Raw genomic sequence first — 25589 nt, forward strand, 5'->3', positions numbered from 1 at the left:
TAATCCTTCACCCCTAGCCCTGTGCTCAGTGCTCTCCCAGCCTCAGCTCAGTGCAGAGAGAGAGGAAGAGAATGGCCAGAACCAGGGAGAAGGTAGGTACCCACTCTATGTGGGTAGGGCCAGGACCCCAGACCGGCAGTGGGCTGAGTGGGTCCGGCAGCCGGTATCCCGGCTGGCAGGAGCCAGCGGATGGAACCCCTAAGCGGCAGCAGGCTGAGCTGCTCAGCCCGCTGCTGGCCTTGCCAGCCGGGGTCCCGATCACAGGCCCTGCTCATCCTGCTGCCGGCCTAGGTGAATGGAACTCCAGACCAGCAGTGGGCTAAGCAGGCCGGTGGCATAAGATCAACATTTTAATTTAATTTTAAATGAAGTTTCTTATACATTTTGAAAACCTTGTTTATTTTACAATACAACAATAGTTTAGTTATATAATATATAGACAGAGAGAGAGAGACCTTCTAAAAAACATTAAAATGTATTTCTGGCATGTGAAACCTTAAATTAAAGTGAATAAATGAAGACTCGGCACACCACTTCTGAAAGGTTGCCGACCCCTGGTCTAATGAGTTAAATCAACTAACAGCAGGATACTAAGGGAGGAAAAATAACTTTTGAAGTGGTAAGAGAGTGGCCCAAGGCAACCCCCCATCCTTTCATGTATTTATACTTGCTCCTGCATTTTCACTCCATGCATCTGATGAAGTGGGTTCTAGCCCACGAAAGCTTATGCCCAAATAAATTTGTTAGTCTCTAAGGTGCCACAAGGACTCCTCGTTGTTTTTGCTGATACAGACTAACATGGCTACCACCCTGAAACCTGTAAATGCTGAAAGGCTGTTATTGAATTCCCAGACCAATCTTGCTAGAAAGCTTAATCTCATGAGGTCTGATCATCAGTATTAACCTTTTGTGGGTCTGGTGCCAAACATATTTGTGGCCCCCCATGGAGGCAATGGAACATGGTGCGGGGAGGTCAGTCCCCAGAGCAAGGGGCCAGCCAGGGGCAATGGGGCATGGCATGGCAGGGGCGGCCCCACTCCGCCCAGCACAAGGGCACTATTTACCAACAGACAGTTGCCATATGCACAGTGGCCCACCTGGTCCTGTGCTGCCAGCATGCCCCTTCCCCTCGGGGGCGGGCCCATGCTGCGCCATACAGCCCCCCCTCCTCCAAACCAACACTCCCCAACTTCCTATGGCCAGAACCCCCCTGGACCCACTATGCCCAGCACCCCCCGCCGACCCCTCCACAAATGCCCAGCGCCCCCTTGCCCACAACCCCACCACAACTGCCCAGCACCCCCTGTAGAACCCTCACTCCCTAGTGCCCCAACACACACATCTTCCCTGCCCCCTCACAGCCCAGCACACCCCCAGACCCCAAAGAGACCCACTCTCCCATGCTGGCAGCGCAACCAGGGCTGGTCCCAGGGCGGGGAATTTCTCTGGCCCCTTGGGAGTGGCGCGATCAGCCAAGCCAGGGCCTGCCCTGGGCCGGCTCCCTGAGGACCCACTTGTCTGGAGAGTCCCAGCCAAATCCCCCACCCCCCCAATCTCCTTGCACCAGCTGAGACCTGAGACTGGCCAGGCTTCTGCACCAGTCCCAGGCAGCTTGGCTCTGGGGAGACAGGTGGGGCCCCAAAGGTGGTGGGAAGCAGAGACTGCCCAGAGCCAGAGATGCACTGGAGGCTGGCCAGGGGGCAGAGAGAGAAGCAGGGGGGTGGGGACGGGGATGGAGAGGGGCCCTCAGCCAGCCAGCGGGCAGGCTGAGAGGAGCAAGTGGTGGGCAGGAGAGCCAGCAGGGTCTCGGGGCGCAGTGCAAGTGGAGCAGGCCAGAGCCCCTTCTGAGCATGGGCCTGGCTCCATGGCACCACTGGCGCTATTGTAAACCTGGCACTACTTACCACAAAATAGAGCAGAGGCAATTAGAGGTGAGGATTATCAAATTAAGAAGCCTAAGAATTGCCAGGCTGGATCAGGCCCGTGGTCTGATTAGTACAGTATTCTGTCTTTGACGTGCCCAGCATTAGAGGATTCAGAGAGGTACAAGAAGTCTCCTAGTAGGTAGATGTGGGATAATCTACTCTTCCATTAAAAGTTTGTCTACGCAGGGAAGTTACTGGAATAGCTATTCTGGAACAGCAATAGCAGAATAGTTTATTAAGCAATAGCTATTCTGATAATTTCCCCATGTACACTAGCCCTACTCTTCTTCTATTCCCTGATAGTTAGAGATTAAACTCTGAAACATGAGGTTTAACCTCTCTTCCAAATATTGATTAGTGTTTATAACAACTCTGGATATTCATAGATTATAAAACTACATGATCATATAAACCATTTGATCATCTAGTTTGGCCTCCTGTGTAACACAGGCCTGAATTAAATCCTGTTTGAACTGTAGCATCTCATTTAGAAAAAACATCCAATTTTTATTTAAAAATTCCCAGTGATAAAGAATCCACCACAAGCCTTGGTAAATTGTTCCAACAGTTAATCACCTTACTGTTAATAATTTGCACCTTAGTTCCAGTCTGAATCTGTCTAGCTTCAACTTCTAGCTATTGGATCCTGTTATACTTTTGCCTGCCAGATTGATAGCAGAGGGCTGTTCAAAGTTTGTTTCTGTAATGGGGTTCACGCTGTGCCCCTGAGTATTCGGCTCCTCGGCCTCCCTCTTCAATGAGTCAGGGACACTTCAGTCTGGTGCAACACCCATGCTCTTTATTCTCAGAAGGTTTCCCACCACCAGTTCCCAACTATATACAGGCTTCACAGCTACTTTGCCTACAACAGGGCTGGCCAGCAACAGACTACAAGGCTCCCACTTCCTTCTGTGCCTGACCTTTCTCTTTCCTTCCCCAGCTGGCTTCTTCCCAGCTTTTATAGCACCGGGCTAATAAGACTGGCAGATGCAGCCAGTTATCAGGCAGGCACTGGGCTATTCACCCAGCCCCAATCCATTCCCCTTGATTGGGGCTGGAGTGGCAGGAGATGATTAAGGGCTTCTCAACCAGCACCCTGCTACAGTTTCTCATGTAGGTACTTAAAGACTGATCAAGTTATTCTTGTTATCCGTATGTGATAGTTCCTTTGTAAATCTTGTGAAGCTTTTGGCCTCATTAACATCCCACAATAATGAATTCCATATTATTGCGTAAGAAGCTGGTTACAGTCCTGGGTGAATCTTTGCCCCCCCTACCCCTCCAACCCCACCCCCAGTCAGTTACCAATCTGCTCTATTGGACACCATCTTTGGATACTTCTAAGTAAGGCTACGTTTAGTCACTGGCATTTTTCGTAAAAGTCATGCACAGGTCAGGGGCAGTAAACAAAAATTCATGGCACATGACCTGTCCATGACTTGTACTATGTACCCCTAGATCAAATAGCCTTGAATTGTTCCATTTTAGGCCATTTGTGTCACTGTCGCATTGTTTTAATCCATAGTCAATGACTAGCATAAACAAAAAAGGAAATAGGATGCACCCCTGCCTTACACCTGTCTTGATGCTGAATGGCTTACTCAATCCATTTTCCATTTTAATGCAGCATTTTGAGTTGGCATAGAATGTTTCTTAAACATAGGTGACTGGAATTGTACACAGTATTCCAAATGAGGAATTATCACTGCTTTGTACAACAGCATTAATACTTCTCTATCTCTATTGGAAATGCCTCACCTAATATATCCTAGATCGCATATGCCTTTTTCACTGCCTCATCAGAGTGGTAGCTCAGTCATCCTGTGATCAACTCACAGACCCAGTATCTCTCTCCATCTGTGTCATTTCCAACCAATGAGACCTCAGTTTGCAGTAGAAATTTTTACTATTAGACCCTAAATTCATGGCCTTATACTTTGTACTATAGAATTTCATCCCATTTCTGTCACTCATTTTCAGGGTCATCCAGATCTTCCTGCGTAATACACCAATCTTCCTCTGTATTGACAATTTCTCCCAACTTTGTATCAGCAGCAGATTTCATTAGTACACTCCTACTTTTTGTGCCAAGGTCACTAAAAAAATATTAAACAAGCTTTTTCCCAAGATTGATCCTTGAGGAACTCTACTAGTAACCTCCTTCCAGTCTGATAATTCACTTTTCAGCATAACTGAGTGCCTTCTCCCCTTTAGCCTGTTCCTTATCCATCTTACGATGCATGTACTGATCTGCCTCTTCCCTAAATTCATTAAATAATTTCCTCTGTGGTACTGTGACAAATGCTTTGCTAAAGTCCAAGAATATTAGATCTACTGCACTTTCCTTACCTGAAAAATCAGTTAATTTCCTGAAAGAAAGAAATCAGGTTAGTCTGGCATGATCAACCTACCTTTTTTAAACGTGTGTTGCATTACATTCCCTTTACCATTTATCTCTGAATTATTCTTTCCTTCACAATTTGTTCTAAAAGAGAAGGTTATTCACCTTGTGCAGTAACTGAAGTTCTTCAATTATCTTTGTCCACACGAAGGGCAAAATCATTAATAAAGTTAAACACATTGTTGTTTCCCCATTATAGAAAGAAAATTTCATTGGAGAAATTGTTTAAATTTATCACAAGAAAGAGAGAAGAAGAGTCTTATTTAGCTACCCTTTCTGCAATTCTTTGAAATTATACTGTGGTAAGTGTGTTTGGGAATGAAATTGATGTTCTGTACTTTGGACCAAATTTTCAAAAGTATCCACCTGCAGTGTTAAAACTACAGCTGCTTTGCGCTTGCAAATAGAATAGTTACATGCTATCAATTTGTGTGTGCAAGCATACTTCATATGCACAAAACTGAGTTCTCAATGTACAAAGTCAGTCACTAAAGCTTGAGTGCACAATATTCCAAAGTAATTGCGGAGACTGGGTTGTGTTCTAATGAAGGATAAACTAATTTTATTGAGTGGATAAGTGACTAAAAGCAGAAATGAAGAGACAACCAGTTGTATATGTCAGTTGTCTGTATTAAGACTGTCTTGTTTAGCTAATATCTGAAAGCTAAAATAATGTTTTGGATGGGGGCGGGAGGTGTGTGTGTGTGTGTGTGAGAGTGAGAGAGAATTTATAATTTAAGATTTTTGGAATGAGTTTCCTTCATTAAACACTGCAATTATTGTTACTTGGATTTCTTCTCATCATTTTTTTTACCCCCATCAGAACAAAGAACCAAGTCAGTCTTTTCATTTATAATTTATAATGCCATTTACCTTTTATATGCTGAACACAAAGTGTTCACAAAAATAGCTTCACATCAGCAAATTAAGTATGAAATTAAAAGACTATTTACCAAAAGCCAGCCAAATAATGTCTTGCTCTAATATCACAAGCATCTTTAGGTAAATAATTCCAAATAGAAGGGGCTTAGTACAGCTAAAAAGGCATAATCCTGTAGACAAAGTTCAGGAATATTTAGCCAGTCATCATGCATGCTTATTAATTCTTAAGCAGAGTGTTATTTTTTTTTCTCTTGAGGATGTGCAGTGTCTTTAAATTTGTCCTGATTCAGCTAAGGGTAAAATTCAACACCCAAACACAGTGGCATTAAATTCTTAGGGTGATATTTTCTCTAGCGCAGAGTAGCACAAGGACTATTCACTACTTAAGTCTTCAAAATAGAGCCTAAGTGATGCACTGGTTGCATGCTGGCTTTCTGCATAAGGATGGATCTTACCCTCCACGTCTAATACTCTATAACAGTGCTACTCAAAGTGGTGGTCCGCAGACCGGTGCTGGATGTGAGCTATCGGCTGCCGGTCTGTGTGCACATTGGAAAAAAAAAATGGCCGGTCCCCCACATCAGATAGCTTGAGAAGCACTGCTCTATATCACTTAACCCTTCTGTGTCTTAATCTCCCCACCTGAAAAATGAGACCAACAATACCCATCTCTTAAAAGCATGTTGAGCCCATGAGGGATGTTGCTATATAGAGTTCAAAGCTTTAATTTTTTTTTAAAATCATGCAAGTCCCACAAGGGATTTGAAATAATGTAAGTATGGTAATTATAGAAGTTGAAAAAAACTCTGTAAAAACCATGCCACACTTCATTTCTGTAAGCCCTCTGCATGCAGATTTCCATGGTCTTCTACAAGTTTCACATGAAAAGGAGTTGTGTTCAGGTTGAGGCCTGTTTTGAAAAGTCTCTCTGATGCCAAAAAGCTGATATAATATTGGAAGCAAATGTGCACATCATCCTGAAATGACTCAACAAATGGCTTATGTGCTGAATAGACAGAGTGCTGCTGATTTGCTCTTTATCACTGTCTGCTGTTCACTGGGTTGAGGCATGTAATGGTGAAAGATATCCAATAGTTAGATACCTGTGGTATAGTAAAGCCAACACTATCTAAATAATATATCAAAGTAGGAGTTTGGTGGTTTTCTCAGTACTGAATTTTAGAAGAGGTGCAGAAGTATCCAGTTTTTTGGTCAAGGGACTATGCCACAAAATCTTGTTAAATGCAAATGACACCTTGATTTACTTTTCTCCCCCAGAATTCCACAGGATTACAGAACAGTATCAATTACAGGGTCACGTATAACGAGCCTAAATATTCCCCCTACATTCCCCTAGCAGACAATTATCTGCCTTTTCTTCTGGGAGGTTCATATTTAAATTAAAGAATTTAAATACCTGTGTATACAGATAGAACACCCCATAGGGAACAAAATGCGGCGCTATCTGCCCAGACCTCAAAAAATAAGCTAAGATGACCCTCTTCTAGCCCAGAAAACCTAATATTTGGTGGCCAGGCCTTCTTGCACATATTTTAATTTTTCCTGGCAGGTGTCCCCTTTTCAGTTCTTATTGATGTGCATAAATGATCCTTCAAGCTTACTTAAAAGCCATCCGTGCAAATTAAATAGCATCCAGTTACTTAAAGATCAGACATGCAGAGTCCTTCTAAACCTATTGTACTGTTATTTTGTAGTAAGATTTTCTCATATGGTTACAGGCATTAGACCTTTTCTGGGGCAGGCTTGAACCATTGGCCATCAGGAGTGCTTCATTGGACTTCCTTTCACAAAGTCCATTGGCTGCACTGATTGGAAATCATATCAACAGGAACACAATAATGCACACTTCAGAATGCGAGCCTTAGAAAGAAAAGAATCTTTCCACTAATACTTGTAATTTAACCTGGATTTCCTTTTATCTTCAATGGATGGCTGTTTCTATTCAAGGGGGAGAGTAGGCATGCTGGGGTGACAGTATGTAAACATACTGAACATGATATGTAATCTTTTTATGTGGAGCAAATTCCCTCTGAAGATTACAGCATTTTCATTTATGAAGCCTTTTAAGCGGCTATCCAGAAGAAAGCATGTTATTTGAGAATTACACAGTATAAAATGTATCCTTGCATAGACTGGTCTCTTTTCAATACATTTCTTTTTTCTGGGGTCTTGCTAAGCATAAGGGGGCATTCTGTAGTCCTTGAGATAACTGGAAAACAGATGAATCTACCAAGAAAAATTAAGCTTCTGTCTGTTTTGAAAAAAGTCTCTCTGATGCCAAAAACTAGGAACTTTGTTTTTTTTATGAAACAAAACATTTCAGTGAAATTTATTTTGTTCAGACATATTCTATATTTGTTATAGATTATGCAGGAAGCAGGAGGCAATCATCCCACACATACACATTATATGCAGCAGTTTTGGTTAAGGGCATAGATCTCTCTGTTTAACATCCAGGGTGCCACTGGGAACTATCTAGGATGACCAGACATCCCGATAAAATCGGGACTGTCTCAATATTTAGTGGTTTGTCCCGCGTCCCGACCGATGTACGGTTGGGACACCATTTGTCCCGATATTTTGCTTCGGCGGCACTCTGGCTATTTTTTTTTTTGCGCTTCGGTGGCACTCTGGCTTTTGAGCCTGTGGCTGCCCCCCCATGTGTCCCAATATTTTGTTTTTGTCATCTGGTACAGAGGTTTAATTTGTTAATGTTGGGAAAAATCCTCACATGGCAGGTTCTACAAGATGAGGGTCTAGTCCTGGCTTTGCCACAGATTTTCTATGTACTTGAACAAGTTATATGACCTCTGTTTGTCCATACCATCTGTAAAATGGGGATAATACTCGTCTCTTTCACAAAGGTACGGAGGTTTGATTTGTTAATGTTGGGAAAAATCCTCACATGGCAGGTTCTACAGAAGTGCCAGCTCCAGTGTCCTACAATATCCGCTCTGCAAGGAATGTTATTTTTGGGAGAGCTATCATCATCCCCAATAGCTTCCATACACCTTAAAGAGGCATTTATGAAGTTCCTAAATATGCTCCCACATCAAGGTCTGGATTCTTAGAATGATGCTTAGCAGCCCTTACCCTGCTGTGACTAAATCTCTGCTCCCATGTGGAACCAGATTGCTTCTACCTTTTTTTGTCCTGCAACGGTTGCAAATGGTGAGAGATCTGTAACATTTATCAAACCATACATGTTGCATCTGTTTAGGGTGACCAGACAGCAAGTGTGAAAAATCGGGACAAGGAGTAGGGGGGTAATAGGAGCCAATATAAGAAAAAGATCCAAAAATCGGGACTGTCCCTATAAAATCGGGACATCTGGTCACCCTACATCTGTTCCTTTGCCTTTCTCCTTCTAGTACAACATTTTTTCCACCTTCTCTTCTATGTGAGGGCATACGGGACAGATTACCTGTTATGTACTGTTTGGCACAGCGCATAAATAATGATTCTCTTAGAAAGGGTCAGAAGGCAAGAACAGGAAGTGTATAGACCAGAAACAGCTTGAAATATGCACCATAGGTTTTGAGAACAAAATATTTTATTTCTGTCAATAAAACTATAGTTTACAGTAGTATTTACTAAATAAATTATATAATTTCTCTTTTACAAGCAATAAACTAAATCACACATTTCAAAGACAATTTATGTACACAACATAAGGCCTTGTTATAAATAGTTTTTTTCCCCTCATTTCACCAACAAACAGTGAAAATATCTTTAGAGGCTATTGTCCATAAAGTAAGTGCAGACATTTACATTAATCCTTGTTTGAAATAATTTTGGACTTCCAACAACATGGACCTAAGTAATTATGATTCTGGGGGAGAAAAAAGTGGAATTAATTTTATTTACCACTGTGTTGATGATGGATCTTTAAATAGGTAAAGCAGATTACATATTTTGCTTGTACACAATCACTGAATACATGCAAATGAAATCATGAGAGTCAATAGGAAAATATCACTTTCAGGTCCAAAAAAGGTGATTGGCACTAGTATAGAAAGCATCTTAAATACAGTTTATGCAGTTCTTCACAGTTTAGCAAGCAACAGCACATGATAGCAAAGTGTGGAATGTTTCATGTCACATCTGTCAAGTCTAGCTATCATTTCCATGGTTCAAGGTTCCCATGACATTTCTCAGAGATAAGTTCCATTGATTATTACTCTTTGTCTGTTAGGCTCAGCAAATTCCTCCCTTTAAATCAGGAGTGCAGAAAGTGCTCTTCATCAACCATGGTCACGTCTTATCCACTTTTACTTTGATTTTCTTCTATTCTCTATTACTGGAAATAGAAAATAATTTAAGAGGTTAGGAGGTTTTGTTTCTTTATTCTGCACTTTATAAAACTGTAATTGGATAAAATCTTTCTCTCTCTGTGACCAAAAGCACTCCTGTAATTCCACCCTACACATTATTGTAATAATCTTTGTGCAAAATATGCCTTGCAAGGTATCATTTATAAACTAGTAACACATTGATCATCAATATTCTTGTGTAATGTATGTACAAAATGCATATGAAGAATTATGAACATTAAATGAAATGATAATGACCATGTTTACCAGTCCATCTGGGGAAGGGGTAAACTTGTTTCTCAAAGACAAAGGACAAGCTGAGGCCGCTAGCCAGGTTTCATCAAAGTTAATCACCTGTCAAGAAGGCATTCTCTGGCAACGAAGGGGGATAAGAACAGATCTATATGCATTTTAGCAAACAACATTGAACCTCTTTAACCATGGGACTCCACGTATCCTTCCTCACGTCTGGAAGGAGTGTTATCCAGGGATAACACATTACAAGGGTGCAAAGACCCGCCAGGTCTTTTTCACCTAAGATGACAAAGGAACAAGCCCTTTGACTTTGTGGGGAGATTCTGACCCCTGAACAGGGGTGAAAGTAACTTAAAAGTCTTACCAGTAGGGGGGTCTGGCTCCGGACCCCTGGAAGGGGCAGGGCCTCAGATGGAAGGGACGGGTCTGGAAGTCAGCCTCCCCCAGCCAGCCCTTCAGTGCTGGCCAGCCTGTGCTGCCCAGGACTCCGGCAGCGATTTAAAGGCCTGGGGCTCCGTGGCAGCTGCCCCTTTTGCCCCCCCCCCCCCCGGCAGACCTGGGGGAGGCAAAAGGGGCAGCGATGTTAAAGCGCTGCTGCGGCACCACTTTAATGTCAGCTGTGTACGGCCTTGTACCAGCGGCCACTTCTGACCGATACGCTGTACTGGCCCACCTTCACCTCTGCCCCATAGACTCTGGTCAGCACAGTTGCTGGGAACATGTGGTAAGGATTTACCTTGAGCCAAATCTAGCTTGTTAAATTTTAGCTACTAGGAAGTATTTTATCTTGATTTTTCTTGTAACCATTTCTGACTTTGATACCTTTATACTTGTACTCACTTAAACTTGTTTTAATTTTAATCTAAACTAATGTGTTTAAACTGAACTGTTTGGTAACTCCAGTTAAAGTAGCAAACTGTTGAAAATTGACCCTTTACAGGACAACAGACTTTTAATAGCCAGACTGTCCAGGAGAGGGCTGGACAGTGCAAAACCCACATTTTTGGGAAAATTTGCGATTGGGACTGTGTTGGCCCTGCAAGTAGTAACCAAGTCTGTTGGAAGCTAGAGTTTGACTGGTGTGTTGCTGACAGGCTGCTGGGATCAGAGTGGGTGGACCAGGGCTGCAGCTCTACACAGACACTGTGTGTGTGACTTACACAATGTTAGACTGTTTGTGAGTGGCCCTGGTTGGGAGCTACAACAACAAAGCATTGTGAGGCACTCAAGGTTGCAGGGCAGGTGGTGAGACAACCTCTCACTGGTCTGGATTGCAGCCTGGAATGAAAAGGACACCCTCCATCTTCACATTTCAGTAACTTGAAGTATAGTTCTGCAGTGATACTCTTTTTTTTTTAAAAATTCACATGCACAGTATTATCTTCTCCCCTGTAAAATAGTATCCCTAGTACATTTATGTCTGTGAATATTGATATACTTAATACATAAAACCAGTATTTGCTCTTGAGAGATACTGGGCAACCTGGATATCACTGAAGTCAGTGAAAGTGAAGTGCATCAGCCAACCACACGAGGCATTTATAACCTTGTTGGACTGATCAGGGCCTTAGAATGCATGGGGGCAAAATCCTGGTCTCATTGAAGTCAGCTATAAAACTTCCAAGATTTGAAAATAGAAAATAAATTGAATACACATTCCTCCAGGTGTAGGTTTTCTTATGGATCTGTAAAGCCTCATGAATAATTAATATATATGTAAATAAAGCTACAAGAGTTATACTCATAATATGACTAATGAACATGACAGTTATTTAAAAATATATAACAAATTACTCTATAATATTACTGGAGAAATTAATTTCTATAGCACAAATTTTATTTTTAATATTTCTGTAGGATCAGGTGTGTCTATATTGGGCACTTAAATCAAGGTCAAATGGATCACCAGCAAACTTCTAGAAAAACCAGGGAAGACCATAATTGACATCACTAAAGTGTAAAAAACCCAAACCAATGCAGACTCCACTTTCAGACCTTCTTTGTATATCCAAATAAAGCATACAGAGGACACAAAAGTCCCATTTTTATTAAACTCTTTTGTAGGTCACTGTTAACTTTAGTTCCAGATAAAGATATTTAATTAACCTTCAAACAATTCAAGAGAAGAATCTAACCTTGGCAGTGAAGGAAAATGCAAGCTCCTCAGGCATTTTGAATAGCTTACCTTATTTAGGAAAAGGCAACCAACAGATAGAAATCATACCCAAAATGCCATTTAAAATAACGTATCTGGCACCAGGCATATGCTCCACATAATGTTCCACTGCAGCAAACTTTCAGAACTGTGATCCAGTTGTACACTGGAAAATGGTACAAGAAGGATTTTCTAATCAGTTGCTTAGTGAATAGACTGATGCATGTATCATCCTCAGTGTGTGGACATGACACCCTGGCCAAGGCAGGTTATGCTGCTATTTGTGGGACGTGGGTTCACTATGCAAAGCAATTTACTATATAAAGTGAAACTGCTGAATAGGTGAATAGAATGAATTTGGGTGGATGGATGAAGTGGAACTGATGACTGAGTAGAAGGAATGTATTTTGATGACTGAGTGAAATGAACCTGACAAATGGACTTTTTAAACTTTTTCAATCATCAGCTTTGCAAGAAGACAGAGCTAAATCAATCACTTTGCTAGCATGTTTTCATGAGACCAGGATAAATGAAGCACAGTTTTCCCATTGATCTGTGTGGCTGGGTCTGAATGGCCATTGTTACTTCTTTGTAAAGGGTACAGTATGCATTCCCTCACCACAGCACTCAAACTCAGGCCCTGCCCTCACTTCTCCTAGCTCTCAGAGACTAATAGCACTGCTGGCATAGCTTTAAGCGGCTCCTGTACTGTACTCTCTGCAATTGTGACTAGCTCCTTCTTGCTCCTTCTCACATCCCCAACCTGAACAGACTAGTCACCATTGAGCCCTAAACATTTAGGAAAAAAGCTGCACACAGTTTACAATGCGGAAAGAGAAGGATTGACAGGACTGTAGTTGGACGTGACTAAAGACTAACAATTAGTGCTGGGTCACAAAAATGATGCTCATGGTAGTGAGAAGAAAGGCAATTGGGCTGTAGGGAGTTGCTGTCTGGAATGCCCCACTCCGGGTCCAACCCTGTGCACCTTATTTCAGGCAAAGCTCCCATCTTCAATGTTCAGGAACTAGTTCTCTTTGAGGAATACCTACGGCGCAGTTGTTGGAGTGACACTGAGGGCAACCAGAGAAGCAGTGTTTCCTGCCCATATTGATAAAGAATGAATATGGTCATGGCGATCAGAGTTGAGATGCTTGATGGGAAATGCGTAACAAGACAAAAGTGACCGACTGCTACAATGGGCCAAACACTGATAATCAAATGAGTTTGTAGTAGCCAGGGTTTGTTATGTAATGGATTTAGAACGTGCTCCATTATTTGAGCATATTTTTGTGCTTTATTAATTTTTTGCATGCATTCATTCCTCAGTAAATTGATTTCCTCATACAGCACATTAAAAAGCCTCAGGGCACCAAAAATTTATTGTTTAGTGAAATTTACACAGGCTTTCTAGCACTTGACTCACTTCACTAATGTGTTAATTGTAACTTGAAGTACATTTGCATTTAGTAAAGCACATTCTTCTTGTATCTGACTTTGATACAAAGAGAGATGGATGCCTTGCTGTGGTTATATTCTTCCTTAAAAACTTAAAATATGTCTCGTGGGCCAAACTCTGCTCTCAGATGCCCGGGTATAACTTCAGTTAAAAATCAATGGCAGCCATGCACTCATATTCAAAGGACAGAATTAGGACCTGTGTATTTCAAAATGAACATTTTCCTTTTTAAGAAGAGGTAATAATAAATGGATAAAAATACTTTCAACCATATTAGACTACGTGTACTTCATTTTAGATGCCATTGCAACAACAATAGTTGGCAGCATTGTGGGGTTTTTGGTTTTGTTTTTTTCCCCCCCTCAAAAGATGTTAATTTTGAGGGCCTCCATTTTTGGGTTCAGAGCCTTGGACACCTTGGGCCTGATCTTCAGAGGTACCAAGCACCCACAGCACCAATTCATTTGTCAGGATTGGGCCCACTCCATACTACCCAACCTCCCCAGAACACACCTTAGGATTCAAAGACATTTGCAAATGGAGGCTCCAGATGCTTGTGTTCAGTTCAAAGAGCTTCTGCTTTGTGCACAAAACTGACGCTAATGTCACTTAATAAACAGGGGAGCTTTGGACAATATTGTTCATAGACATATACACTATCCCTGCAATGACTGGATGTGGAGAAAGCTACTAGCGGGGGGGCTGTTCTAGGTTTGATTGTGACAAATAGGGAAGAACTGGATGAGAATTTGAAAGTGGAAGGCAACTTGGGTGAAAGTGATCATGAAATGGTAGAGTTCACAATTCTAAGGAATGGAAGGAGGAAGAACAGCACAATAAAAACCAATGGATTTCAAGATAGATGACCTCCTGAGGTCCCTTCCAACCCTGATATTCTATGATTCTAAGGCAGACTTTAGCAAACTTGGGGAGTCGGTAGGTAAAATCCCATGGGAAGCAAGTCTAAGGGGAAAAACAATTGGAAACAGTTGGCAGTTTTTCAAAGACATTATTAAGGACACAAGAGAAAGCTATCCCACTGCGTAGGAAAGATAGGAAGTATGGCAAGAGACCACCCTGGCTTAACCAGGAGATCTTCATTGATCTAAAATTCAAAAAAGAGTCCCACAAAAAGTGGAAACTCATTCAAACTACAAAGGATGAATATAAACAAATAACACAAATATATAGGGACAAAATTAGAAAAGCCAAGGCACAAAACAAGATCACACTAGCTAGGGATATAAAAGGAAAAAAGTTTCAGAGTAGCAGCCTTGTTAGTCTGTATTCGCAAAAAGAAAAGGAAACAAGAAGACATTCTACAAATACATTAGAAGCAAGAGGAAGACCAAAGACAGAGTAGGTCCATTACTCAATGATGGGGAAAAGACAGTAACAGAAAATGTGGAAATGGCAGAGGTGGTTAACGACTTCGTTTCGGTTTTCACCAAGAAGGTTGGTGGCAATTGGACATCTAAAATAGTGAATGCCAGTGAAAATGAGGTAGGATCAGAGTCTAAAATAGGGAAAGAATAAGTCAAAAATTACTTAGATAAGTTAGATGTCTTCAAATCACCAGGGCCTGATTAAATGCAGCCTAGAATACTCAAGGAGCTGACTGAGGAGATATCTGAGCCATTAGCAATTATCTTTGAAAAGTCAAGGAAGACTGGGAACATTCCAGAAGACTGGAAAAGGGCAAATATAATGCCCATCTATAAAAAGGGAAATAAGAACATCCCAGGGAATTACAGACCAGTCAGCTTAACTTCCGTATCTGGAAAGATAATAGAGCAAATAATTAAGCAATCAATTTGCAAACGCCTAGACAATAATAAGGTGATAAATAAGTCAGTATACATCTGTCAAGAACAAATCGTGTCAAACCAACCTGATAGCTTTGACAGGGTAACAAGCCTTGTGGATGGGGGAAACAGTAGATGATGTATATCTTGACTTTAGTAAGGTTTTTGATAGTCTCGGATGAACTTCTCATAAACAAACTAGGGAAGTACAACCTAGATGGAGCTACTATAAGGTGGGTGCATAACTGGTTGGAAAATCGTTCCCAGAGAGTAGTTATCAGTTGTTCAGTCATGCTGGAAGGGCATAATGAGTGGGGTCCCACAGGGATCAGTTCTGGGTCCGGTTCTGTTCAATATCTTCATCAATGATTTAGATAATGGCATAGAGAGTACACTTATAAAGTTTGTGGACAATACCAAGCTGGGAGGGGTTGCAAGTGCTTTGGAAGATAGGATTAAAATTCAAAACGATCTGGACAAACTGGAGAAATGGTCTGAAGTAAATAGGATGAAATTCAATAAGGACAAATGTAAAGTACTCCACTTAGGAAGGAGCAATCAGGTGCACACATACAAAATGGGAGATGACTGCATAGGAAGGAGTACTGCGGAAAGGGATCTGGGGGTCATAGTGGACCACAAGCTAAATATTAGTCAACAGTGTGACGCTGTTGCAAAAAAACGTGAACATCATTCTGGGATGTATGAGCAGGAGAACTGTAAGCAAGGGACAAGTAGTAATTCTTCCACTCTACTTCACGCTGATTAGGCCTCAACTGGAGTATTGTGTCCAGTTCTGGGCCCCACATTTCAGGAAAGATGTGGACAAATTGGAGAAAGTCCAGAGAAGAGCAACAAAAACTATTAAAGGTCTAGAAAACATGACCTATGAGGGAAGATTGGAAAAATTGGGTTTGTTTAGTCTAGAGAGGAGAAGACAGAGGGGACATGATAACAGTTTTCAAGTACATAAAAGGTTGTTACAAGGAGGAGGGAGAAAAATTGTTCTTCTAAGCCCTGGTCTACACTACGAATTTAGGTCAAATTTAGCAGCATTAGATCGATTTATCCCTGCACCCGTCCACACGACGAAGCCATTTTTGTCGACTTAAAGGGCTCTTAAAATTGATTTCTGTACTCCTCACCGATGAGAGGATTAGCACTGAAATCGACATCGCCGGGTTGAATTTGGGGTAGTGTGGATGCAATTCGACGGTACTGGCCTCCAGGAGCTATCCCAGAGTGCTCCATTGTGACCGCTCTGGACAGCGCTTTCAACTCAGATGCACTAGCCAGGTACACAGGAAAAGCCCCGGGAACTTTTGAATTTCATTTCCTGTTTGGCCAGTGTGACGAGCTCATCAGCACAAGTGACCATGCAGTCCCAGAATCGCAAAAGAGCTCCAGCATGGACCGAACGGGAGGTACTGGATCTGATTGCTGTATGGGGAGAAGAATCTGTGCTATCAGAACTCCGTTCCAAAAGATGAAATGCCAAAATATTTGCAAAAATCTCCAAGGGCATGATGGACAGAGGCTACAACAGGAACCCGGAGCAGTGCCGCAAGAAAATTAAGGAGCTCAGGCAAGCCTACAAAAAAACCAAAAAGGCAAACGGCCGCTCTGGGTCAGAGCCCCAGACATGCCTCTTCAATGATGAGTTGCATGCAATTCTAAGTGAGGCCCCTACCACTACCCCACCCTGTCTGTAGACACCTGCAAAGGGGGAGTCTTATGCAACAGGGATGAGGATTTTGGGGATGAGGAAGATGATGCTGATGAGGATAGTGCACAACAGGCAAGCGGAGAAACCATTCTCCCCGACAGCCAGGAACTGTTTATCACCCTGGAGCCAATACCTTCCCAACGCAGGTTCCCAGACCATGAAGCCAGAGAAGGCACCTCTGGTGAATGTACCTTTGTAAATATAAATACATGGTTTAAAAGCAAGCATGTTTAATGATTAATTTCCCCATGCATTCACAGCCAGTACAGCTACTGGAAAAAAGTCTGTTAACGTGTCTGGGGAAGGAGCGGAAATCCTCCAGGGACATCTCCAAGAAGCTCTCCTGGAGGTACTCCTAAAGCCTCTGCAAAAGGTTTCTGGGGATGGAGCCTTATTCTGTCCTCCATGGTAGGACACTTTACCATGCCAGGCCAGTAGTACGTAGTCTGGAATCATTGCATAACAAAGCATGGCAGCATATGGTCCTAGTGTTTGCTGGCATTCAAGCATCATCCGTTCTTTACCTCTGTGTTATCCTCAGGAGAGTGATCATCCCAGAGAATTGGGTGGGAGGGGGTTTAGTTGGGTTTGCGCTGCACGTTAACATGAAAACTGCAGCACCTCCTTTTAAATGGCCAACCCAACGGGTGCTTGGTATGGGAGAGGAGGGTGCTGCTGTTTGAAACCATTCCCACATGTTATGAAGGTTGAAGAAGCTGAAAGACTGTGGCTTACCATGGTGGCCTGCAAGCCGAATTCTGTTGCTGCGTGTGTGATCTCACACACCAAACTGGCAGGCCCTCAATATAAGATGCAAAATGCGACCTTGTACCGAAAGCATATGTGCTATGTAATGTTAACAGCTTGGTTTACTGTGAAAGAGTCTCCCCATTGTTCTCTAAAATGTGTCTTTTTAAATACTACTCTCCCTTTTTTCCCCTCCCACAGCTGCAACTGTTTCAATGCTCCCCCTATCATCTCCATCCCAGAGGCAAGTGCAGAGAAGGTGGCAAAAAAAAGAAACACACTAGCAATGAAATGTTCTCTGAGCTCATGCAGTCCTCCCGCACTGAAAGAGCTCAGCAGAATGTGTGGAAGCAAACAATGTCAGAGTCCAGGAAAGCAGAAAATGAATGCGAGGACAGAAGGGACGAGCGAGATGAGAGGAGGCGGGAGCAAGATGAGAGGAGGCGGGATGCAATGCTGAGGCTACTGGGGGATCAACTGATATCTCCGGCATCTGGTGGAGCTGCAGGAAAGGCAGCAGGAGCACAGACCGCCACTGCAGCCCCTGTGTAACCACCCGTCTTCCTCCCCAAGTTCCATAGCCTCCTCACCCAGATGCCCAAGAATGCAAGGGGTGGGCCCCCCTTCGGGCACCCAACAACTCCACCCCAGAGAACTGCCTAAGCAACAGAAGGCTGGCATTCAATAAGTTTTGAAGTGCAGTGTGGCCTTGTCCTTCCCATCTCCCCTCATCCACCACCCCACCCGGTGCTTCCCTCTTCCCCCACCCCTCCTGGGTTACCTTGGCAGTTATCCCCCTATTTGTGCGATGAATAAATAAAGAATGCATGATTTTGAAACAATGACTTTATTGCCTCTGCAAGTGTTGACTGAAGGGGGGAGGTCGGTTGGCTTACAGGGAAGTAGAGTGAACCAAGGGGGCGGGTTTTCATCAAGGAGAAACAAACAGAACTGTCACACCGTAGCCTGGCCAGTCATGAAACTGGTTTTCAAAGCTTCTCTGATGTGCAGCGCACCCTGCTGTGCTCTTTTAATAGCCCTGCTGTCTGGCTGTGCATAATCAGTGGCCAGGCGATTTGCCATAAACGTCTACCCCTTACTCTCACAGCTATTGTGGAGCACACACAACAAGTAGCAATGACAATGGGAATATTGGTTTCGCTGAGGTCTAACCGAGTCAGTAAACTGCACCAGCGTGCTTTTAAACGTCCAAATGCACATTCTACCACCATTCTGCACTTGCTCAGCCTATAGTTGAACAGCTCCTTACTACTGTCCAGACTGCCTGTGTATGGCTTCATGAGCCATGGCATTAAGGGGTAGGCTGGGTCCCCAAGGATAACTGTAGGGATTTCAAAATCCCCAACAGCTTTTTCTGGTCTGGGAAGTAAGTCCCATCCTGCAGCTCTTCAAACAGACCAGAGTTCCTGAAGATGCAAGCATCATGTACCTTTCCCGGCCACCTCACGTTGATGTCAGTGAAACATCCCTTGTGATCCACCAGTGCTTGCAGCACCACTGAAAAGTACTCCTTGCGGTTTATGGACTGGCTGCCAAGGTGGTCCGGTCCCAAGAATAGGGATATGTGTTCTATCGCCCCACCACAGTTAGGGAATCCCATTGCAGCAAACCTATCCACTATGACCTGCACATTTCCCAGAGTCACTACCCTTGATAGCAGCTCAGTGATTGCATTGGCTACTTGGATTGCAGCAGCCCCCGCAGTAGATTTGCCCATTCCAAATTGATTCCCGACTGACTGGTAGCTGTCTGGCGTTGCAAACTTCCAGAGGGCTATCGCCACTCGCTTGTGAACCATGAGGGCTGCTCTCATCTTGGTATTCTTGCTTTCCCCTGCCCTGAAGCGCAAGTCACAAAGTTCCATGAAAATGCCCTTAAGCATGCAAAAGTTTCGCAGTCACTGGGAATCATCCCAGACCTGCAACATTATGCAGTCCTACCAGTCTGTGCTCATTTCCCAGGCCCAGAATCAGCGTTCCACGGAATGAGCCTGCCCCATTGCCACCAGGATTTCCAAATTCCCGGGGCCCGTGCTTTGAGAGCAGTCTGTGTCCATGTCCTCATCACTCTCGTCACCACACTGCCGTCGCCTCCTCACCTGCTTTTGCAGGTTCTGGTTCTGCACATACTGCAGGATAATGCACGAGGTGTTTACAATGCTCATAACTGCCGCGGTGATCTGAGCGGGGCTCCATGCTTGCCATGGTATGGCGTCTGCAGGACAGCAGAGTTGCAGTGGAAGCGGTGGCTGACGGATGTCACGAGAAGGACCTGCGAGGTGGATTCATGAGAGCAGGAGAGCAGAGTTGCAGTGGAAGCGGTGGAGGATGACGGTTAGCACCACACACATTTCCTGAGGAAGAACACATGTATCCGGGAGCCCATGACAGACAACATGGAGAAATTTGCTATTGAGACAATAGCAGCAGAGCAGAGTAGCAGCGGAAGCGGTGTAGGACAACAGTTAGCAGTCCTACTGCACCGTCTGCTGCCAGCAGCACCCAGGACACAACAGCGGCACTGTCGGTGAGCTAAGCTGAGTGCGCTGCATGCTTGCCGTGGTATGGCATCTGCATGGAAAAAAGGCACAAAACGATTGTCTGCTGTTGCTTTCATGGAGGGAGGGGCGACTGACTACATGTACCCAAAACCACCCTTGACAATGTTTTTGCCCCATCAGGCATTGGGAGTTTAACCCAGAATTCCCATGGGCAGCGGAGACTGCAGGAACTGTGGGATAGCTACCCACAGTGCACTGCTCCGTAAGTCGATGCTAGCCACAGCAGTGAGGACGCACTCTGCCAACCTAATGCACTTAATGTGGACATATGCAATTGACTGTATAAAATTGATTTCTAAAAATAGACTTCTATAATATCGACCTAATTTTGTAGTGTAGACATACCCTTAACCTCTCAGGATAGGACAAGAAGCAATGGGCTTAAATTGCAGCAAGGGCTGTTTAGGTTGGACATTAGGAAAAACTTCCTAACGGTCAGAGTGGTTAAGTACTGGAATAAATTGCCTAAGGAGGTGATGGAATCTCCATCCTTGGGGATTTTTAAGAGCAGGTTGGACAAACACCTGTCATGGATGGTCTAGATAATACTTAGTCCTGTCTTGAATGCAGGGGACTGGACTAAGTGACTTTGAGGTCCGTTCAAGTTCTATGATTCTATGTGTACACAGTATCTGATTCCACACATCATTTAAGGCATAATGCTACACTGTGTATATTCAAATTTTAATCAAGAGAAAGTTTTGAGTATACAATACAAGCGTTAAAAATGAATGATTAGTTAGAAAAACTAGCCAGAGGTTTTATTATAAAGCTCACGTGCTAAAGGGTTTACCCTTATTTTCAAAATATACAATAAAGCACAGTATTTATAAAAATCAAATAAATTCCACATTTATATGACACTGTTGTATTGCTAAAAGAAATTATTATACTACTCAGAATGGGTTCTGTGCAAAGATAGAGATAATGGAGAGTGTTACTTGCACTATGCAGAATGTTTGGCAAATAGAAACTCTCAGTATCACTGGCCCTATCAGATGAGGAAAGAAGAAACAAAGATATTTTAAGAAGGGATTAAACTATTTTGTTGCACTCATTCTCTATATTTTTAGTTATATAAGAATGTTGTTTATCTCTTATTTTGTTGCTTTGTTTATGGTTAATCATAAATATACGTTTATGCTTAACATTTAGCAGGGAATTTACCTTCATTCTATTATTTGCTTTACCAATTAACTTCATCTTCCATAAGAAAAAAGCACACTGATATTTTAAATATGTATAATTAGCTATTAAAAATTCATGGATTTCATACAAATGCCTCTTTTCTGGAGTCTTTAATTTTAAAAAGTCTTTATTTATGATTTATAAGTTCAAAAATTAATTAATTGAAAACATATTCTTTAGCCATCTGACACCAACCCACCATTCTTACACTACTTGAATATTTGGAAACCACTGAGATTGCCTTGAACTTATTCTGCATGAAGCACGCTTAGTCATGTATTATGAATAAATTCTACATTTGATTAATTTAGTATCTGGACTAAAAAGGTTTAACAAGAAAATAAAATAACCAGCAGTGTTTTACAGTAAAGTCTGACAAAAGTATTTTAATGTGAAGTAGGACACCAATTAAAGTGATCATATGTCCCAATTTTTCATGTAATGTCCTGGAGTCTCAGGAACTTCTTTTATGACACCTGAAATGCCTGGTTTTTCCCCCACTACAATCATCAAAATATTTGGCTTATTTATAGTCACAACATATTTGTTCATAAAATATTGTTATACATGTGGAATTTGCTCTATTTACCAGGAACAATCTAGTGAAATGAGGTTTCAGAGTAATGACTAGTGTTTGGAGTGAAAAGAAAAACTGAATGATCTAGACACTATTAAAGTTGTTCTTTTGCTCAGAGAGAATGTTAATGACACTTGTTCAATGTTTCATGATAAATTAATTCATAATGATAAGCTAGTGGAAAAAATCCTCCACTCTGAGTCAGAACCTGGCAGTAACAAAAGGAAATGTCCTTTTCTGTGTCTCTTTCACAACCTGAAAAAATGTCATCACATAGTTTTCCTGGTTTTCAGTTTTGAAAATATGGTCACCTTTACATTATTTGTCATTAACGTGCTTTCAAACTGGTCTTCCCCTTCCCTCCTCGTCATACATTCAGAACAGCAGCTGCAGGAGAGTATTGTTGCATTTCTACCCAGCTTTAAGAGTTTAAGAAGCAACAGCCTCTAATGCCGAGTGAAACTAACCAGGACTGTGATCGGCAATGGACTTCCTGGAAAAGTGACTGCAGGAGTATGGCACTTCACTTCCTTTACCCACCTGCTGAAGTGAAGAAACTGATTGACAGAGCCAGAAGAGTACCCAGAAGTCACCTACTAAAGGACAGGCCCAACAAAGAAAGTAGCAGAACGCCACTAGCCGTCACCTTTAGCCCCCAACTAAAACCTCTCCAGCGCATCATCAAGGATCTACAACCTATCCTGAAGGACGATCCCTCACTCTCACAGATCTTGGGAGACAGGCCAGTCCTTGCTTACAGACAGCCCCCAAACCTGAAGCAAATACCCACCAGCAACCACACACCACACAACAAAAACACTAACCCAGGAACCTATCTTTGCAACAAAGCCCGTTGCCAACTGTGTCCACATATCTATTCAGGGGACACCATCATAGGGCCTAATCACATCAGCCACACAATCAGAGGCTCGTTCACCTGCACATCTACCAATGTGATATATGCCATCATGTGCCAGCAATGCCCCTCTGCCATGTACATTGGTTAAACTGGACAGTCTCTATGTAAAAGAATAAATGGACACAAATCAGACATCAAGAATTATAACATTCAAAAACCAGTCAGAGAACACTTCAGTCTCCCCGGTCACTCGATTACAGACCTAAAAGTGGCAATACTACAACAAAAAAATCTTCAAAAACAGACTCCAACGAGAAACTGCTGAATTGGAATTAATTTGCAAACTGGACACCATTAAATTAGGCTTGAATAAAGACCGGGAGTGGATGTGTCATTACACAAAATAAAACTATTTTTATTTTCCCCCCTACTGTTACTCACACCTTCTTGTCAACTGTTGGAAATGGGCCATCCTGATCATCACTACAAAAGATTTTTTTTCTCCTTCTGATAATAGCTCACCTTAACTGATCACTCTCTTTATAGTGGGTATGGCAACACCCATTGTTTCATGTTCTCTGTGTATATAAAATCTTCCTTCTGTATTTTCCACTGCATGCATCCAATGAAGTGGATTTTAGCCCACGAAAGCTTATGCTCAAATAAATTTGTTAGTCTCTAAGGTGCCACATGTACTCCTCGTTCTTTACACTTCCTTAGCAATCCCCAATATTGGTAGTTTGTCACAGGCATTCACAGTGCAACATGTAATATACATTAGACATAACAGACCCAATTCTGATCTCACAGTAGCATAGACAGGAAGCGAGTAACTCCACACCAGTTTAAAATTAGATGAGAATCAGGTCCAGTAGCTATGAATAAATTTCTGCTGGCTGATGCCCATATAAAAAGACCAGAAAACAAATGGCCAAAAGAAACAGTGTAAAATGGAAGTTCTCTGTCCTGATTTTGGCTTCCCCACAAAATCCATGAAATACTCTGGAGGCCTTTCACAACAGAAGCCATGTAGGAGGTTTTCAGGTAGGTGTGGTCTATACATTTGTCTGTGTAAACCCCTTTACTTTTCTATGGCATGTAAGCAGCACCTCAAACCTACAGCTTGGATTACTCCTATTCTGGACTGAAATCTCCTTAGCAGGGCTTGGCGATTGTGCTTGGAGATGGCAAAAACAGTCAAGATGACATTTGCAGGATTATGTGCACCTGTTTCTATGATGAAGTAGTGCAGTTCCATAATTTGTCCATTCATACAACACCCAATAAACAAGAGCTCTTGTCTGCAACTCTTTAATTTCTACCAAAAAACCCCCAAGTTTACCCGACCATCTAAATTATTTGTTATACATGATATTGTTCAGAGCTAGGTACTCTGCCCCCTCCCCTGTAGGTAGTAAATCCATTTTATTATACTATTTTCCTGATTCATAGGGAATATTAAGGACTTAATAAAATAGGATCAGTCATGTCTTTATCCTAAGAAGCTTAGCACTTCAAAGCAAGAGGAGTAAGGCAATGGAGTTATTGAAATGAAGCAAGTTAAAGTATTATACATTAGAATATCTAACAGATAAGGTTTTAGAAACTTGCCTTGCAACAAAACCATTGATAAGGATTATTAACCAGCCTGCTAAGATAACCGTCAAATGACATTTAAACAGGTTTTCCATTAATGACTGACTCATGTCAATATCTTTTATGATGATGTTCAACAGATGCTTAAATCTATTTGAAAGTAAAGTAGTCATCTTTGATTCATCTAGTTTTCCTAGGAAATGCATGACTAGAATTACCAGTGTTGGTGCTTTGTCCATGAAAACCATTTAACCATGATCCTAAACACAGAAAATGGAAGTGCACTCTGATCTCCCAATTCAGAATTAAGCTGAAATTAGATCACTGCTGCTTCAGTCCCAAGCCTTATTTTCATCACAGATTTACCATTGTTTCAAACTATATATACACGATGATCTAATAAGGTCTTCAGATATAAAAGGCTTTTCCATACAGACTGTGTCACTGATCCTTCCTTCCTCCAGCATCCAAAGTCACAAGACATGCTGGTCTGGGACATCCGTTTGATTCTTTTGAAGTAGTTGGCAGATGCAGAATAAGGTTGTCTACGCTATAGCCTATGTCAGCATAATTTATGTCAATCAGGGGTGTGAACAAACCACCCCCCCCCCCCGAGCGACATAAGTACGCCGACGTAAGTGCTTGTATGCCCCGCGCTGTCGACAGGAGAGAAACTTCTGCCGCCTACAGAGGTGGTTATTTTATGCTGGCATCAAGTGTCTTCACCATAGACATGGCCTCAGACCCTTATCAGTTGGGTGACATAAGCTTTTGTTCTACTATAAAAAAAGAGTTATGGAGACAAGGTTGACGACCTTCAGGGCACAGTTTAAGTTCTTCCTATTTGTCCAGGCTTTTTGCCTAAGGGGCAGAGTGCTGTGTACACAGTCTTCTCTAAGGGGTAGGGATTTTAGTTACATTGCCATTCACACTGATCAATAAATTTAGTGTTTTAATCAGTTTTGTATATTCACCCAGAGGCAAAGAGATGAAATGTGTTACCTTCACCTTGAATGGTCACTTACAACATGTTAACTCGTTATGCTAAACAATCTATTCCACCTTGTATTTAGCTATGACATTGAGTACCTTTTGCAGA

General features: G+C 42.3%; 1 protein-coding gene across 7 annotated transcripts in view; it reads right to left on the bottom strand.

Annotated features, from left to right (window-relative positions):
• Positions 1–8848: 8848 nt before the first annotated feature.
• Positions 8849–25589, bottom strand: part of PIP5K1B (phosphatidylinositol-4-phosphate 5-kinase type 1 beta) — a 167491-nt gene continuing 150750 nt past the window's right edge. For all 7 annotated transcript variants that reach the window (XM_084628257.1, XM_084628253.1, XM_084628254.1 and 4 more), the window contains one exon: positions 8849–9529. In XM_084628257.1, the coding sequence (XP_084484383.1) occupies positions 9527–9529 (3 nt within the window). In that variant the 3' untranslated portion in view covers positions 8849–9526. The remainder of the gene's footprint in view (positions 9530–25589) is intronic.

The sequence above is a fragment of the Lepidochelys olivacea genome, assembly GCF_965140295.1.
Source record: "Lepidochelys olivacea isolate rLepOli2 genome assembly, chromosome: 5".
Lineage (NCBI taxonomy): Eukaryota > Metazoa > Chordata > Testudines > Cheloniidae > Lepidochelys > Lepidochelys olivacea.